Source organism: Diabrotica undecimpunctata, chromosome 4 (genome assembly GCF_040954645.1).
Source record: "Diabrotica undecimpunctata isolate CICGRU chromosome 4, icDiaUnde3, whole genome shotgun sequence".
Lineage (NCBI taxonomy): Eukaryota > Metazoa > Arthropoda > Insecta > Coleoptera > Chrysomelidae > Diabrotica > Diabrotica undecimpunctata.
In genome coordinates, this window is record NC_092806.1 from 160652834 (window position 1) to 160668780 (window position 15947).

A 15947-nucleotide genomic window follows, 5' to 3' on the forward strand; every position below is an offset into this window, starting at 1 on the left:
TGAAATACCCTCTATCTCAAAATGACAATAATTTCTTTGCGACACATAACCTTTATCACAAGCTTCAGAGGAGGAAAGGTTACTTCAACAGCCTCACAAACAACAAATAAATATTTTAAATAATAATTTATGGCAGTTTTTATTATACATATTTTGGTATAAAAGTTTTTCAAAAACATTTACAGTGTTAATATAAATGTAATAAACAAATTATACATATCTTTTTCTTTGTGTCTCATATAAATAACATATTTACATAAAAATGTCTATGACCAGAAAAACTCGTACATACACTACAACAGAATTAAATAGCAAATAAAACAAATCAATCGGGATTGTAGGGAAAAAGGGGGACCATCAAGTAGCAAGAATCAAAATAACTCATCAAAAAGAATTCACTAATAAGTAAAGATTTTTTGTGGAATTAATCACCGGCAAAACTAAAGAATGTGTTTAAATTGATTCCCCAATTTAAAGCTTTCTTTTTTTCTTACAGTAGATAACAGTTTTTCTGAATTAGATAATTTGATAATCCAGACGTGACGTCGATGTTATTTTTTTATATATTCTTTATCGTCGTGTCCAGTGCTAAGATCGCTATAGTTAATAAAAAGTAGTGCTCGGTCAATAAAAATGGAATTATTATCGACATTATCAATTTATTATCAATATTACGATCAAGTATAACCAAGGAAATACTGAATCAAAGAGTTAAAAATCTCTTTATTGAAGAGTTACTTTAACTTCCTGTTACTAAACAAGTCAGGTTCAAAATTTACTAGAAAAAAAGTTTAACAATGAGAAAAATTATCCAAAAAGAAAAATATAAACAATCTAATATTTTTCAGAAGTTTCATCAGTGCGAATTATAGAAAATTATTGACGATCGGTTTCACAAAGCTGAGCTAATTCTACACTTAACTAAGAAAGAGTTAACGACAATTATTAACATTTTCGAACAATTTAAAATTTTTGTAGGTTGTCCTCAAACGAGTTGCCCCCTAGCGGCAGAGCCGAGTATTTTTCAACTCGCCTGTTGATTTGAGAAAATAAACAAGTATAGTTTGTTTTATTTTACAATTCGGAGCAAAACTGTGCATACAGACGTCCAATGATGTATGTGTATATAATTAATTTTTATATAAAAACATATTGTGTATCCTCTTGCATAGGTACTAGTCGCGTCAAATAGTTTAGTCGTCACCCTTTAGCCATTAGTATATAGGAAGAAAATATGCACATATTTTCTACCTACAATCTTACGCGCTATTTTCAAAAGTGTTGATCTCCTAGCAACTTAAGGTCGACATCATTTGGCCAACATTCAGATCCAGAGATCAGAATATACTTTTAAAAAAGTTTTTTTGTGCGCCGAAACCGAATCTGAGCTCCAAATTCCCAAATTAGCTCTGGTTTCTAAGATACCCTAACCTAAAAGTGCAAAATAGCTGTTTTTGGCCATTTTTGAGGTTATGTAGTATCGAAATATAATTTTCTCTCAGAAACTGTTATAACCATATTAAAGTATGTCTCAATATTTTAATTGTGTGCGCGTTATCAACATCTTCGATCTGAATTTCCTAATTTACCTGCAGCTTAAATTGAAGAAGGCGTTTTTGTAGGTCCTAACATTAAGAAGCTAATGAAAGATGACAATTTTGAGAAAACACAGAAAAAGAAGCACGGTTAGTTTTAAACAAGTTGTCCACAAGGAATCATCGAGATGCAGAATACATAACAATCGTATCAATAATGATGAAAATTTTTTCAAAAACTATGCTGCTTGATGAACTTGAAATTAAATTTTCTGTTTTCTCATTTAAATTATTTCCCAGAACATGTAGGTACATTCAGCCAAGAGATGGGAAAAAGATTTAGTCAAGATTTCAGCAGAAGTCGAAGTGTCAAGCACAAAGAGCGTCATTTTCAAGGTCGTTGGTATGTACGAATGATGGCAGATTACTGCTGATCACTTAAGAAACATGACGTTTCAGTTAAACATAGACGTAAGACACTCAAACTATCGTTTGAATTAAAGCGAGATTCTTATTAATTACGCATACCCATATTACGTATTATTTTAAGATAGGAAACATTAACGGGCCCACATAACCTCAAAAGTGGCCAAAAACTATAGACATATAATACAAGATGAACTAATCGTTGCAATACCAGTCCGTTCCTCCAGTGCGATAGATAAAACTGACGCAAAGCAGTACTTTCATCTGTTTCTAATTTCCCAGGTTTTTCGACCACGTTATCTAAATGACTAGAGAGGGACAGATCTAACGATCGCAAAAGATCTTGCCGTCGCCGGTACGCGCGGCCGGTATGATTGGACTATGTTAATATATACGTCTATGGAAAAGCCGCTATTTTTACACAAAAATCTGTTTTCTGGGTCTCAGGCATTTCGGTCTGTGTAATTTTCTCACACAATATTTTCCTGTTTTCTTTGTCTGTAGTTGTCAAAATATAAAGTTTACTTCGTTAACTGCCGAGTTTACGGAGCTTTGTGAACCCGAACATAAATTTGATACACTGAAAAATTTGATGTATTAAGCATGGTATAAAAATCGGTGTATATTTCACAAAATAATTGGGTATTTAATAACATTTTGTTACAGTGAACAATTTGAAGCACTTTTTTTATAGTCAAGTTACACTTTAGGGCTAAGATTTTGCTTTTGCATAATTTTTTATATTCGTTAATAAAGAAATTGTTCGGTTTTTATCTATCTATACTGCTCAAATTAAAGATTCTTTGATTCTACTTTTCATTTTATTTGTATTTTAAAATTTACACAAATAAAAATTGAGATGAATCGTATCTTCAATCAAACTGAGCATTGTATTAATCTACTTATTATTTTAGTTTTCAAGTTAGAAGATTGAACTAAATCATCATGAATATACCTAAGATGTGCCTATAATTGGTTAGAAAATTACCTAAATTACTGAAAAATCTACAGGGTGAATAAAAAATAGGATTCAATGAATTTGTAGATTTTATAATGAAAATTTGCTGCTGCCAAGACAGCGATTTTGCTCAGCTATCAATAAAAAATATTTAACCTTTAGTTATTAATAAAAAAACTTGTATTAGTGGCAATAGGATCTTAGTAAAATAATACCAACTCTTCTTTACGAGTCATCGTGTAAAAGTACTGAAGAAATAGTGAAATGCCAAGAATGTTTTGACTGCTTAGACGATTTTTTATAAAAATAGATTTTTTAAAACAATCTTACGTTATTGCTGACGAGAACATTGTATTGTAAGGCCTTTAAATATGGAATAATTGGTGTATCATCTTTTAACAAGTGGAACAGTCGTCGATTTTTGACATTTCTTTCATATAAAAACCGATCAGTTTGCTTCGTCTTTAATTTTTAAAAACAGTGGCATTTAATTGACTTTTATTAATTAATTTTTTATTTAGACCTAATTTGAGAATGATTTAAAAAATTCCCAGAAGACTTAGACGGAAACAAAGATAACTTTATGTATTTAACAGCACTTTGACAATTTTTTGTTCGCTTCCTTTTCTTTTTACAGCCCTTTCTCCATTAGTAATGTGAGTCCATTCTCCACCAATCCGCGTTCATATTTCCTTTCAGAGTATTTATTTATTTATGGAACTAGCTGGTTCACGATTTTCTTCCAAAATTGGCAGTTGTGACATGTAATGGTGAAAGTAAGATATTGCAATCCTGTTTGTTACAGCAAATACCACTTATGCTAATGTGCCGATGCACAGGATTTAAAATCATCCACTTTAGCGGCATTTGGTAAGGAAAAATTGTGACAAAGAAACAGTGACAATCACAAGTCGCTATAAAGAGCAGATTACTCATAACTAATATTTAAAAGTATCAATGATGAACTCAACAGTCGAACACGTCAACTAGTTCATCTTATTTGCTTCAGTTACCGCAATTGTGGGAATAGTTCAGTTGTTTTGTTCTCCCATTGCGTAGAAATATCAATTATGGTGATATTTTGGCGCGCTTATTTTAAAATCACCCGTTTTAAAGGCATTTGTTAAGAAAACCGTTTTAAGAAAACTGTTGGTCGCAAATTTCGTTTGAATCGCAGCAATAAGAATTCCGAATCATCGTGTGCCCCTTGAAACCACTTTAAAAGTTTCGCACATACATTTCACCAAAAGTACTAAGTAGACATTTCAGGTTGATTCTAATCTCTGTTTTGCTGCTATTTTGTAGATCGTTTTCTATTTTTTGTTCTGCGATATTGAACGCATTATCGCTTGCAAGATATTTATCTTTTCACTTATCAATATGTATACGTACCATCTTATCCTCATGCTCTGTTATAATTGTTCATCCATCTTTCCATTTTTTTTTTATTTGAAAGTTCATTCTTGGTATTGTTCGTCTTCATTTAGTACTTTTAGTTCTAGTTTTGAAGATTTTCCTTATTTAAAGTAAAGATAGTGGTTTGATGAACCAAACAATCCTTTTTTATATGAATAAAAATTTGGATTCAACTTTTCAAGATTTTTTTAAATTATTCTGCGAAATATTTTAGCTAATCTATTTGTTTTAAAACGCGAATAATTATTTAAATGCCACTGTTCTCGATTATTCTGTTATAAATATCAACGTTTTCAAATTTTAATAGTTTTAGCATTACGACACACTTTCAGTCCCTAAATTACTTCCATGCGTCAAATTCGAGTCCAGACTGTTGCAGTCCGAATCGTTAGAGTGAGGACTAGAATAATTGGCGGCTTCCTGCAGCCTCATCAGCATGTTGAGAAGAGGATCTCCTTCGTTTTCGGATTGCGCCGAAGGTCCGACTTCGAGCCCTACGTCTTTGGCGGAAATTGTGGTGAGCCCTTGCGGCGGCGAACCTGGCCACGGGTACGTCTCGAGGACAAATTGCGTGGGGTCAGTCCAAGGCGCGCGACGACCGTACAGCTGAAGACCTTCTCGAGCGGCTTCCCGAAGATACGGAGCTAGGGAGTAGTTCCATACGTCGGCGAACCAAGCTCGTGCTGCATCTAGCTCTAGGGGACAACCTATAGAAAAAGAAATTCGTAAATTCAGGATTGAAATAGCAGCTGTCCTACAAATTATAGGTCGAAGCATGAAGAGATGCAGGCAAACAGATAAATGAAAAAAGCCCACTTGTCTCCCTCGTGGAGACTGTAAAGGAAAAAAGCAATGAAAAATAACATAAGAAATAGTTAGATAAGAAGCAGGGGCACGTAGAAAAAAAGTTTGGCAATGAAATAAAAAATTTGACAGGGATAGAAAACTAAGTGGAAAAGTGTCCCATTATGGTGGGTGAAAGAGAAGGAGGAGATTGATACAATGAAGACAAAAGAGAAAGAATTGGTGACGGAAAAGTGATCAAATTGAAAACAAGGAAGAGAAAAGCATGTAGCAGTTATATGTTTTGCTACATAAAGAAAAGAGGAGTGATGTAATGAAAAGAAAAAATACGAGGAAAGGTATGGGAGATAAAGGACTTTTTTCTTTAAACTCATAATACTTCGCTTCTTTGAAAGAGTATACAGAAAAATAGACTATGGATGACAACAAATTAATATAAAAATTCCAATCCTAGATCATCAAAAACATGTCTTTTACATTTTCTACAGTACAAACTGCTGCCAAAATATTAGAAATTCCATAATAATTAAAAAAAACTGACACTATTGTCAATAATGTATACTGCTAAAGTTACTTGATTGAAATAGAACTGAAAAAATTAAACAGATAGCACTTTTTTAACGATTTTGTTCATTGTATCGCTGTATTGCTATATATAAATACGTCATAGTGAATTGGGCAAAGAAATTCTACGCAAATAAAAGTATTTTAAATGTCTCACTTACTTAAAAACAATCTAGGACCAATTGCTACATCTCCGCTGCTGTGGGTCTCCAAAAACGCATTTAGATGTTGCCATATTCTCGGCAACCAACCTAATATAGCAGCTAGTTCCGGTTGCGGTCCTTGTTCCAGCTCCAAAGTGGCCAACCGTCTTCTTAGAACTCTTCCTAGTAATCCCCTAGCTGGTTCCATGTGAGGGGCGACCAAGACCCATCTGAAGCCGTGTTGAAGTTGTAAACTGGTCGCTGAGCAGGCGCTTTGAGCCATAGTTCCTAGGAGGCACGGCAGATTGCGAGGTAAGGAACCTAGTGCGTCGGCGAGTGTTCCCGCTTTGTGAAGGTTGTCTAATACTACTACACATGGAAGGACGCTGTTATCACCTGCTGCAGCTTGTTCGCTGAGATGAGTAAGGTATTGGCGAAGTTCTTTTCCAGATTTATTGTCTACACTGAAGTTAAAACGGTACATTAAATAGATTATAATATTGAATAATTGTGAAGACTTACTTAAAGGTTGCAACAGCTTCTGCGGGATCTCTACCCAGGCTTTGGGCATGGAATTCAGCTAATCTAGTAGCTAAATGTGTCTTACCAGTTCCCGGGGCTCCACATAAAACTAGCCTCCTATGTTCAGCTAATAGTGAAACTAATCTTTGGGCTACTCCCTTCGGAATTAAGGCTTCAAAGGCTAAGGCTGCTACTGGTTGTAGGACTACGTGCAACGTTGCCACTCTTCCTATCGCATAACCAACAGGAAGCAGATCAGGTGGACCGGAGTCGGGTTTGCGTTCAGCTTCGCCTAATTTGTAGCTAGCTATGGCGTCACTACCCAATCCCAGCCCGCCTCCAGGATCCAACCTGGCGACGTATTGTTTGAACGCTCTTCTAACTGCGTTATCTAGTTGTGCCCATGACGTGGAAGCGCCTATGTTGGTGTGTGCTATCGATATTTCTGTGTTTGCGTTATCACTTAAGCCGTCGTACCCGTAGTGGTCAGCATAATATCTGAAATAAGAACAGCATGATGAAAGAATCATATAAAGTCATAATGATGAAAATAACATGGACAACTACCATTGTATTCCCAGTTAAATTTACTTCTACGTGGAGTGTTTTGTTCACAAATTCAAATTTGTTTCATTTAAGCCTATTAAAAATTACTAGAACGACAAATAAAACCATATACGTGCTGAGTTCTACTTACTTTTCAAAACTCTGTGGTTGTCCTAAATAGACCGATATCGTGATTCGTTTGCCGTCAGTTTCCACTTCTTGCGTCGGTTCTTCGGTAGGTATGAGGTCACTTAAGGCGTCTATGCTACTGCTGCTTCTAGTATCTGTCAAATCGGTCGGCATATTCGTCGTGCCGCTTACCATTCTCTGCAGACGTTCGTTATTTTGCTTCAAGCTTAACATTTCACTCTAAAATAGAAATTACGTAAGATCAAACCAAAAATTTGGCAAAAAATTATCTATAATATTTAAAATGGGTGTTTTAGTAGGATTACAGACAATACTAGAGATGCCGATGATGCGGAGCACGGTTAGCATGGAGCATATTAGCAGGGAATACTGAAATAGAATTAAGAGGTGGTATTGGAACAGTATCTTGGCAAAAACTTTTAAAATTTAAACAGATGAGCAAGGTGGACAAGGATATTACTTAATGTTAAGATGTGGTTGGGAGACAGAGGAGGCTTCTGTGAAAACCATAACAGGAAAATCATGACAGAAAAATTAGTAAAAGAGCTGGACCGCTACGGCATATTTAACCATGTTAATGTCATAATTTAACATGAAATTTAAAATTACATGATATTTCTTAATTTTTCTTTAAATTTATAGTTCCCAATATTGTTTATGGCACGCCCATGTTTGAAATAGTTAAAAGTTAATGTTAAAAAAAGAATTGTTTAGAGGCGTTTGTTTGACGTAAACGTCTAGTCAGCACGTCAAATGTCACACAAAATATCACAAAGCGCAACCTTGAATAGCTCAAAAAATGAGCAGAATGAACAGTGTTTCCAATTGGACCAGTATATAAGATTGATACTGGGATGAAGGTATTACAAATGAATGACTTACTCTCATTTTCATAACTGTATCCTTCAAACTCTCCAACTGATGAGCAGAACTCAACGCCTCGAGTCGAATATCAGTCAAGACCAAGTCCTTCTCTCGGAGTTGCTTCTGAAGCTCAACGACCTCCAAGCCAGGATCCGTGGGCGGAGGAGGGGGCGGACTGTGAGTTCTTTCCTCCGTTGTGTCATTTTGGCATTGCACTTTGGTGACTTTAGCGTTACGTGAAAAGGCTTTCGTGAACGAACTTCGCAACCAGCCTTTCTTCTTCTTCTTGTCGTGCTTGTCTAAGCTACAGGCGGATGAGAGACTCGAGACGCTGTCGGAGGAAGGTTGTCGCGCCAAAGTGGATCCGATGCCTGCCTGGATGGATTGAGCGCGTAAGGCCTCCATGGCTTGGCGGAGTTCTTGGAGTTCTGATTCCTGGGCACAAAATGAGTAGAAGTTTAATAGAAAATAATTTAAAACATTTATATTGTATGAACTTAATATATAACTAGAAAATTACCTTTTTCTCGGAAGTGGCCGTTAAATGCTGAAGCCTTTGAGTCATTGACGTGAGGCTCTGCTCAAACGCCGATACCACATGAGCCTGAAACCAAAAGACACAAAAATAATTAAATACATTTTCTAGTTGTAAAAATCGACTTGAAAACTACAATTGCTACATTGCTGCGTATTTAATTTGATAAAATAAAACTTGTTCGTACTATCATTGGGGTGCAGATGAAAATTACCCCTCTTACAGATCTGTTATTCGTTCCAAACTGGACTATGGTTCTTACATATACATCTCTGCTTCTAAAACACATACCTACTTGTCAAAGCTGAAAAGACATTCACTTGTACTATAAAATTTAATTTCATTGTACGATAGATAGATAGATTTAGAGAGGTGGCTTTTTGGCCTATTCCACTGCAACCTTTTCAGATCTATTGTACGCTGCAGTAGGAGTTGTTCATTGTACGATAACTTTTTGTATATATTTTATAATCGTCCTTGTGTAAGTGGCCTTAGTAGTTAAGCACATTAATTAAAAAAAAAATTGATAAAATAAACTTTTGTCTTTCACCATTTCACCTACGTTCAAAACTATGTTTTGTAATTCAAAATAGTAATAATCAATACAAAAGTATTGTTAATTGTTATCTGTTTATTAAGGTGAAAAAGTAAATATTTTGTTTATATCTTCACATAGTCCTTTCAGTTTGATATAGTGTACTGCTTTTCTCATTCCCAAGCCGTTCCTGAATAAGTTCTGACCCTTTCTTAATATCTAATGGTTCGTAAAACAATCGAAAAAACTGAATTTTGACGTAAAATGTTCTAACAAAAAGTCTCTATATAACGATCTTAACAATGCTCCATTAAAAACTGGTTTACAAATTTTCAAAGGTTAACCATCACCTTAATTGTATATTAACGAGCTCTGAAGAACTGTTTTGTTACCTCGACATGTATCATTGGCACTCACCATTAATACTACCATTGTTCGACCCACACATTTTTAATCTATTTTTGTTGTTGTTTTTGATTACGCAACCCAAAAAATGTTCACAATGTTGTTATTCATAGCGTAGCTTATAATTTGAGAATGTTTAATTCTTGATTAGACTTTCAGATTAACTTTGGCCGAAATATTTGTAGTCGACGGAGATTTGGTTGGTATCGAGTCCAATATAATCTGCTGTTTAATGAATGTTATATTCTAGAAATGATTTGCGTAAATCGTTTGTAGGTCAGTACTGTTTTTATGGGATAAAATCATTTCACTACTTATTAGCCTTAAGTAATTACCTCAAACAGTGAACCGACAGTAATCAACGTGACAACCACTGATTATAAAGATAATCTACTTAAAAAAAGCAAAATACTAAGTATTTGAAAGTCTGAAAATATCAAAAAATGATTACTAAATTATTTCAATATTTTTGGGGAAAATCGATAAATAGGTTCTGGTAAGAAAAATCAGAAACTACACGATAACAGTTAAAGATAACGAAGTGAGACAATGGAACGGGCATTTTAAGAATCTGTGCATTATTAAGGCAAAAAAAGTAAATAGTAATGAACAACAGAAATGCTTGGAAGACAGTAAAGAAAGAAATGAAGAAGAAAAAATAATAGAGGAGCTAAGAAACGCATTCAAAAAAAATTAAAAACGGAGAAGCACTGACTGACAGATAAAATATATGAGACTTAAGTTCGCTGTGAGACTTACAAAGTGGCTTCCGCAACGGTAGAGGCACTCAAGATCATATTCTAGAAAGAGGAAGAGGAAGATTCTACCTAGAACTCATAGATTTGAAGGAGGCATTCGACTCTGTACCAATATCAAGACTATGGACTATCCTGCAGAAAGGATAGGAAAGGAATGGAGTAGGAGTAGATAATAAACTGGGCCATCAAAACTCTTTACAAGAATACTATTAACTATATAATTAGTGATGAGATAAAACTATAAATCCGAACCATTGTAACGATATGCATCTCCGCGCTCCGTACATACATACACACACACACACACACACACACACACACACACACACACACACACACACACACACACACACACACACACAAACACACACACACTCGCAGCACAAGTTCCTCTTCCATCGATGCGCGCCAGAGGAGATGGAAGGCCGACGATCGCATAAAATAGGAGCCACCGCAAGAGAGAATCGAGTTCCAAACGAGTGTTGATCTAATAACAACTACACTGGCACTAGGGTATTGACTGAAGGTCAATCGCTTTTGCTAGTGTTGATCTAATAGTGGCAGCTCCGTACTCGGTCTTGGAGTATTGATCTGAGACTGACCTATTCTTTCCCGTAGCTAAGTGTTCATTAGTCACTTTCCGTTCCTCGCCGGACCGAGGGTTGATCGGCTCGTTCCAATCTCTATTCCTCTGATCCGTCCTTATTTTCTTCGCTGTGTGTGTGTGTTAACACGTAATTGTCGATAAAAGATAAAGCGTTTAAAAGCGAACCGATTTTACTATTTCAAAAACAGAATACATAAATTTAAATTTATAAAAGTCGCAATATCTCCGGTTTTAATCAACGAAAATTGATGTTTTTTTTTTAATTTGGGATACCTCGTTGCATAGGTTATAAAACCTGTAGTTAATTAGTATTAACCATTAAAAATAAACATTTATTTTGCAAAATTTTACTTTTCTTTTATTATTATTAGTAGAAAAGATTATAAAATGATAGGTAACTTTTCTATACGTGTTACGAAAAAACATTACAAATACTGGGTGTTTCAAAAAGGTATGTCATAAATTAAATCTCGCATTCCGGGGACAAAAATAAATTGATTGAATCCAACTTTACTTAGTACAAAAGTGTACATAAAAAAAGTTACAGCCCTTTGAAGTTACAAAATAAAAATTGTTTTTTTTGCATTATCTCCTAAACTACTTGACATTTTGTAATAAAAATGGACACGTTACTTTTTTGTTTTGAAAGCATTTTTCATACAAAAGAAACAACAAAATCTAAGCGCACAGAAAAATTTTAAGGGGGGTGTGCAGCCCTAAATCCCCCCCAAACTTTTGAGTACGTTCAAATCAAATGGATTTTGTGGCATCATTAGTTTAACACATTATTTTTAAAACTTTATTGCCTCTTATCACATTTTTCAAAAAACAGCTTTTATTGAGCTACGGCCCTTTTCATTAACCTTTAAAAAATTACGTGCAACTAAATAAATGGCTTAAATGAATTAACAAGTACAAAAAATGACTATAACCTCTATAAATATGATATTACAATAAATGTTCAAAATGACCCCCATTTTCTTCAATACACATTCGGTATCGTTTTATTAAGGAAAACCGAATGCGCTGAAAAATCATATTTTTCTGACGAAATTGATGTGCAGCTTCAATTATTCTAATCCTCAATTGTTGTTCGTCCTCTATTGTTACAGAGTACACTTTCTCTTTCATAAGCCCCCAAAAGCAAAAGTCCATGGGCTTAAGACCTGGACTTCTGGGTGAATCAGAATCAGAATTCAGAATACTGCCTGCAAAGGTATTCCCGGACTTCATTACTGTAATGCGGTTTAGCGCCATCTTGTAGAAACCACATATTTTGCCTTATTGCAATATTCACTTCTCCCAAATACTCTTGTAAATCGTTTGCCAAGAACTGCAAATAATAATCACCCTGTAAATTGTTGGGAAGAAATACTGGGCCTATTAGATTGTTATCCACAATTCCTGCCCAAACATTAACTTTGAAAGTCTTTGGTGATGAGTCGTTTTTTTGGCGTGAGGATTTTCGTCGGCCCAAATGTGCTCGTTATGATGGTTTGTTATTTAATTTCTACTGAAGGTAGCCTCGTCGGTAAACAAAATATTTCTAATAAAATTAACATTTCGAGTGTTTTCCATTAACAAACAATCGCAAAATCCAATCCTTTTAAGATAATCTTCAACCAATAACTCTTGAACCGTTGTTAAGTGATAGAGTTTAAGCAGCTGATCCTTCAAACGCCTCCAAACCCTTGAGGAACATTTAGTTATTACCCTTGTACTTGTTCCAGGGACTTCGTCAATTATTTCTAAGATCAATGGTCAGAAATAATCGTCTATCGGGTGTATTTCGATTGGGGTATTTTACTGCATAACGCCTTGCGGCTGCTGCACTATTTCCTTGACATTCACCTGCGATATTCCCGATAGTTATTGAAATCATAATTTAATCTGATCCAACTTACCCAAAGTTAAATGCATATCTGCCATTTCCTGAAATGTGTAGGCCATTGTAATATCAAATTTTTTAATATTAATCTTATTCACACAATAAATGATAGCTTCAAATTATTGACTATTATTGATGGAACTGTGGAACCGATGGACAAAACTAGTTTTTCGAAAAAGTGATAAGAGGCAAAAAAGTTTTAAAAATAATGTGTTAAACTAATGATGCCACAAAATTCATTTGATTTGAACGTACTCAAGAGTTTGGGGGGATTTAGGGCTGTATGAAAAATGCTTTCAGAACAAGAAAATAACGTGACCATTTTTATTACAAAATGTCAAGTAGTTTAGGAGATAATGCAAAAAAACAATTTTTATTTTGTAACTTCAAAGGGCTGTAACTTTTTTTGTGTACACTTTTGTACAAAGGTAAGTTGGATTCAATAAATTTATTTTTGTCTCCGGAATGCGTTATTTAATTTATGACATACTTTTTTGAAACACCCTGTATATTTTAAACAAATTAATTGTTATAAACTTTGTATAACGATATTAATAGTGAAAAATTTTTGCAGTGTCACTCTGGATATTAATAATTTAAATTTACGCCAGTGATAAAATAAAAAATATTTTTATTTTAACCTTAAGGCTAATTTTTATTCCGTCATGTTAAAAACAGCTATATATCATATCGTGACCACGGCGTTGATATTAATGAGAAAAATCTAACACTGGCTATACAATTATAGTCAAACTTGTTTTTGTAGAGTGTTGTTTTCTGATAAAAATGTCATAAAAAGATGTTTATAGAAAGAATTACTATTTGTGGGCGGTTTAATATTCAGAAGTGATGTCATTTTTTATCTTAAGACGGAAATTGGTAAATCTGTGGGTCATTAAGACATTCCTGAAATAAAATTTTGATCTATTACGTGCCAGGACCGGTTTAAATTTTATTCAACTGTAATTTGCTTCCAACTTAAATTGTGATTTCAGTTATTTACTGTGAATTCATTTTACCAACTGACAGATTTTGGTTCTCTTGAGACTTCTAACTTATCATTCCATGACTTGTGAAATCATAAACCATTCAATCTCTTGTGAGTTCTACGATGAGAACAAGTTCCCAATGGACAAAAAACTCACATCCAGAAATAACAACTCAACCTGTCAATCACTTCCCTATTTGAATCAAGAACGACAGCGACCTTACCGTTATCGTTGTAGGCTGCCATTTGAAGGGAATACAATTTCAAACCGATCGACTTTGGATTTACCTCCACCCTCCAATAATATAAAGCAACCCTACAAATCGCTCTAAGACCCTCACGAAAGTCGGAAAGTCGGGTATCGATAGCACGGAAAAAGCCATAAAATTAAATTAGATATGTGCCCTTTGTCTGCCTTATTGCTTCACTGGCGCAACGATTTACATGACACCGCAAAATATAAAAAAGATGTAGTCAAAATCCAGTTTTTAGTTTCAAAATAACCAAATGTTACACCAAAGTTAACATTTTTAGAGCCACGAAATGGTTGTAACAGAAAAATAAATAAGAAAAACAATTTTAAAGTTAACCCCACCTGTGTGAAAGATTGATGAATTAAATATCTAAGCGTTCACGTTGCTGATTCCAAGTACGGGGTAAAGAAGGAGGGTTTTCAAGTGAGTCCAGTAATCTATCTGGGGAAATAAAGACTATACAGTCACAGAAAAAAGTGGTACAGTAGAGTGTACTGTAGACTAGCACCAAGCTTTATACTATGGTTTATGTATTTTTAAAATTGAATAAAATAATTTTATTTATTTATTTTTTTTATTTAATATTTATAGATTTTTCATAGATTTTAATAAAATTGAAAAAGTTTACATGTTGTCTTTTTGTCGCCTAAATAGACTCTTCCAACTGTTTACTGTGACTGCAAACCACGAACCGCTATTTCATTTTGTGGCGTAACTTCCGCGACGTTCGCATCAGCATTTTAGTGTAGAGAGAAAGTAATACAAGGCCAGTATAGAAGCTTCGTTTCAATAACGCCCCCAAATTGGGAATACTTCTTTCATGGACTATAAGATTATATATTGTAGCATTTGTAAATTCTTTGAAATATATATTGAAATATATTGAAATCCCCTCGTACGTATTAAAAGACGAAGTAATTTTTTAAATTCCTCTTAGCGTCGCCGAGTAAAATAAACCATTTTTAGATTTGTTTATATTACCTCGGTATTCTTTGATCATTAAACCGCTCGATATATGCGTTTCAATTAAACATCCATTTAGATCGCTGAGAAGTTTTTGCCGGAAAGATGGTTGCTCACTCTCGCTGATGCGTGGTCAAGAGCGGTGGGCCTCTTATGTCCAAATTGTTCGTCAAATTTGAAATTTTTCTTTGTTTTTCGTCTTATGTTATGGAAGATTAGTGGCTTTGCAGTTAATTGTGCAGTATGTGTTACGTTATGTGCAATGGTTCCAGTTTTGTAAAAATGTGCCGCTGATTTGTTTCAACCGCACTTATTTGTCCCTGGTCGTCTTTCCAGACCATTGAAGCAGTTTATTTTGTTTGTGAAATTTGGTGAAATTGCTTTCATTATTTAAAAAGATAATTTTTTATTTGCAATAATTTTTTATTTGTAGCTTTTTTATTTGCCATAGTTTGTAGCTCAGTAACATTTGTAAGTTTTGTAGCAACAGAAATAGGACATAATATTGTAAACGAATAGGACATAATTATGTAAGTTTTTTCTTACATAATTATGTTTGTTTCATTTTTGTAGTTGCCCCAATCCAACCTCCTTGCCATTCACTTATCCACGATCCAGCTCTCCAAACAAACCCTGAGTGCCGTTCGCACAGTTTCGTTTATTTTGCTTGCCCTATCTCCCCCCCCCCCAGTAGTTTCTGTCCCCAGTTTTCAAACCCCCTATAATTATACCCTATGTGGTAGGCAAAAATATATTCGTTACAATATAATAACTATCTATTTGAAACGGATCCGTAGGAATCCTGAACTCAGCAAACTTTGGAAGTGATTACACTACTTAGCTTCTTCATCATCATTTTGGCTTTACAACCCTGTGTGGGTCCTAGCCTCCCCAAGAATTTTTCTCCAGTCGTCCCTATCCATCGCCTTCCTCCGCCAAGCACGTATTTCCATATTTCTCATGTCTTCATCGATGTTATCTAGGAATCTTGTTCTGGGTCTTCCTCTTCTTCTTTGACCAATAGGTCTACCAAGGAGCGTTTTTCTAGCTGGGTCGGTTTGCTCCATCCGCATTACACGGCCTACC

The 15947-nt window shown here is 34.7% G+C and overlaps 1 protein-coding gene across 8 annotated transcripts in view; it reads right to left on the bottom strand.

Annotated features, from left to right (window-relative positions):
* Positions 1-1183: 1183 nt before the first annotated feature.
* Positions 1184-15947, bottom strand: part of sick (sickie) — a 677587-nt gene continuing 662823 nt past the window's right edge. For all 8 annotated transcript variants that reach the window (XM_072530832.1, XM_072530834.1, XM_072530833.1 and 5 more), the window contains 6 exons: positions 8449-8532; positions 7947-8363; positions 7066-7283; positions 6369-6866; positions 5865-6310; positions 1184-5042 (listed from right to left, as the gene is read on the bottom strand). In XM_072530832.1, coding sequence (XP_072386933.1) covers positions 4651-5042; positions 5865-6310; positions 6369-6866; positions 7066-7283; positions 7947-8363; positions 8449-8532 — 2055 coding nt within the window. In that variant the 3' untranslated portion in view covers positions 1184-4650. The remainder of the gene's footprint in view (positions 5043-5864; positions 6311-6368; positions 6867-7065; positions 7284-7946; positions 8364-8448; positions 8533-15947) is intronic.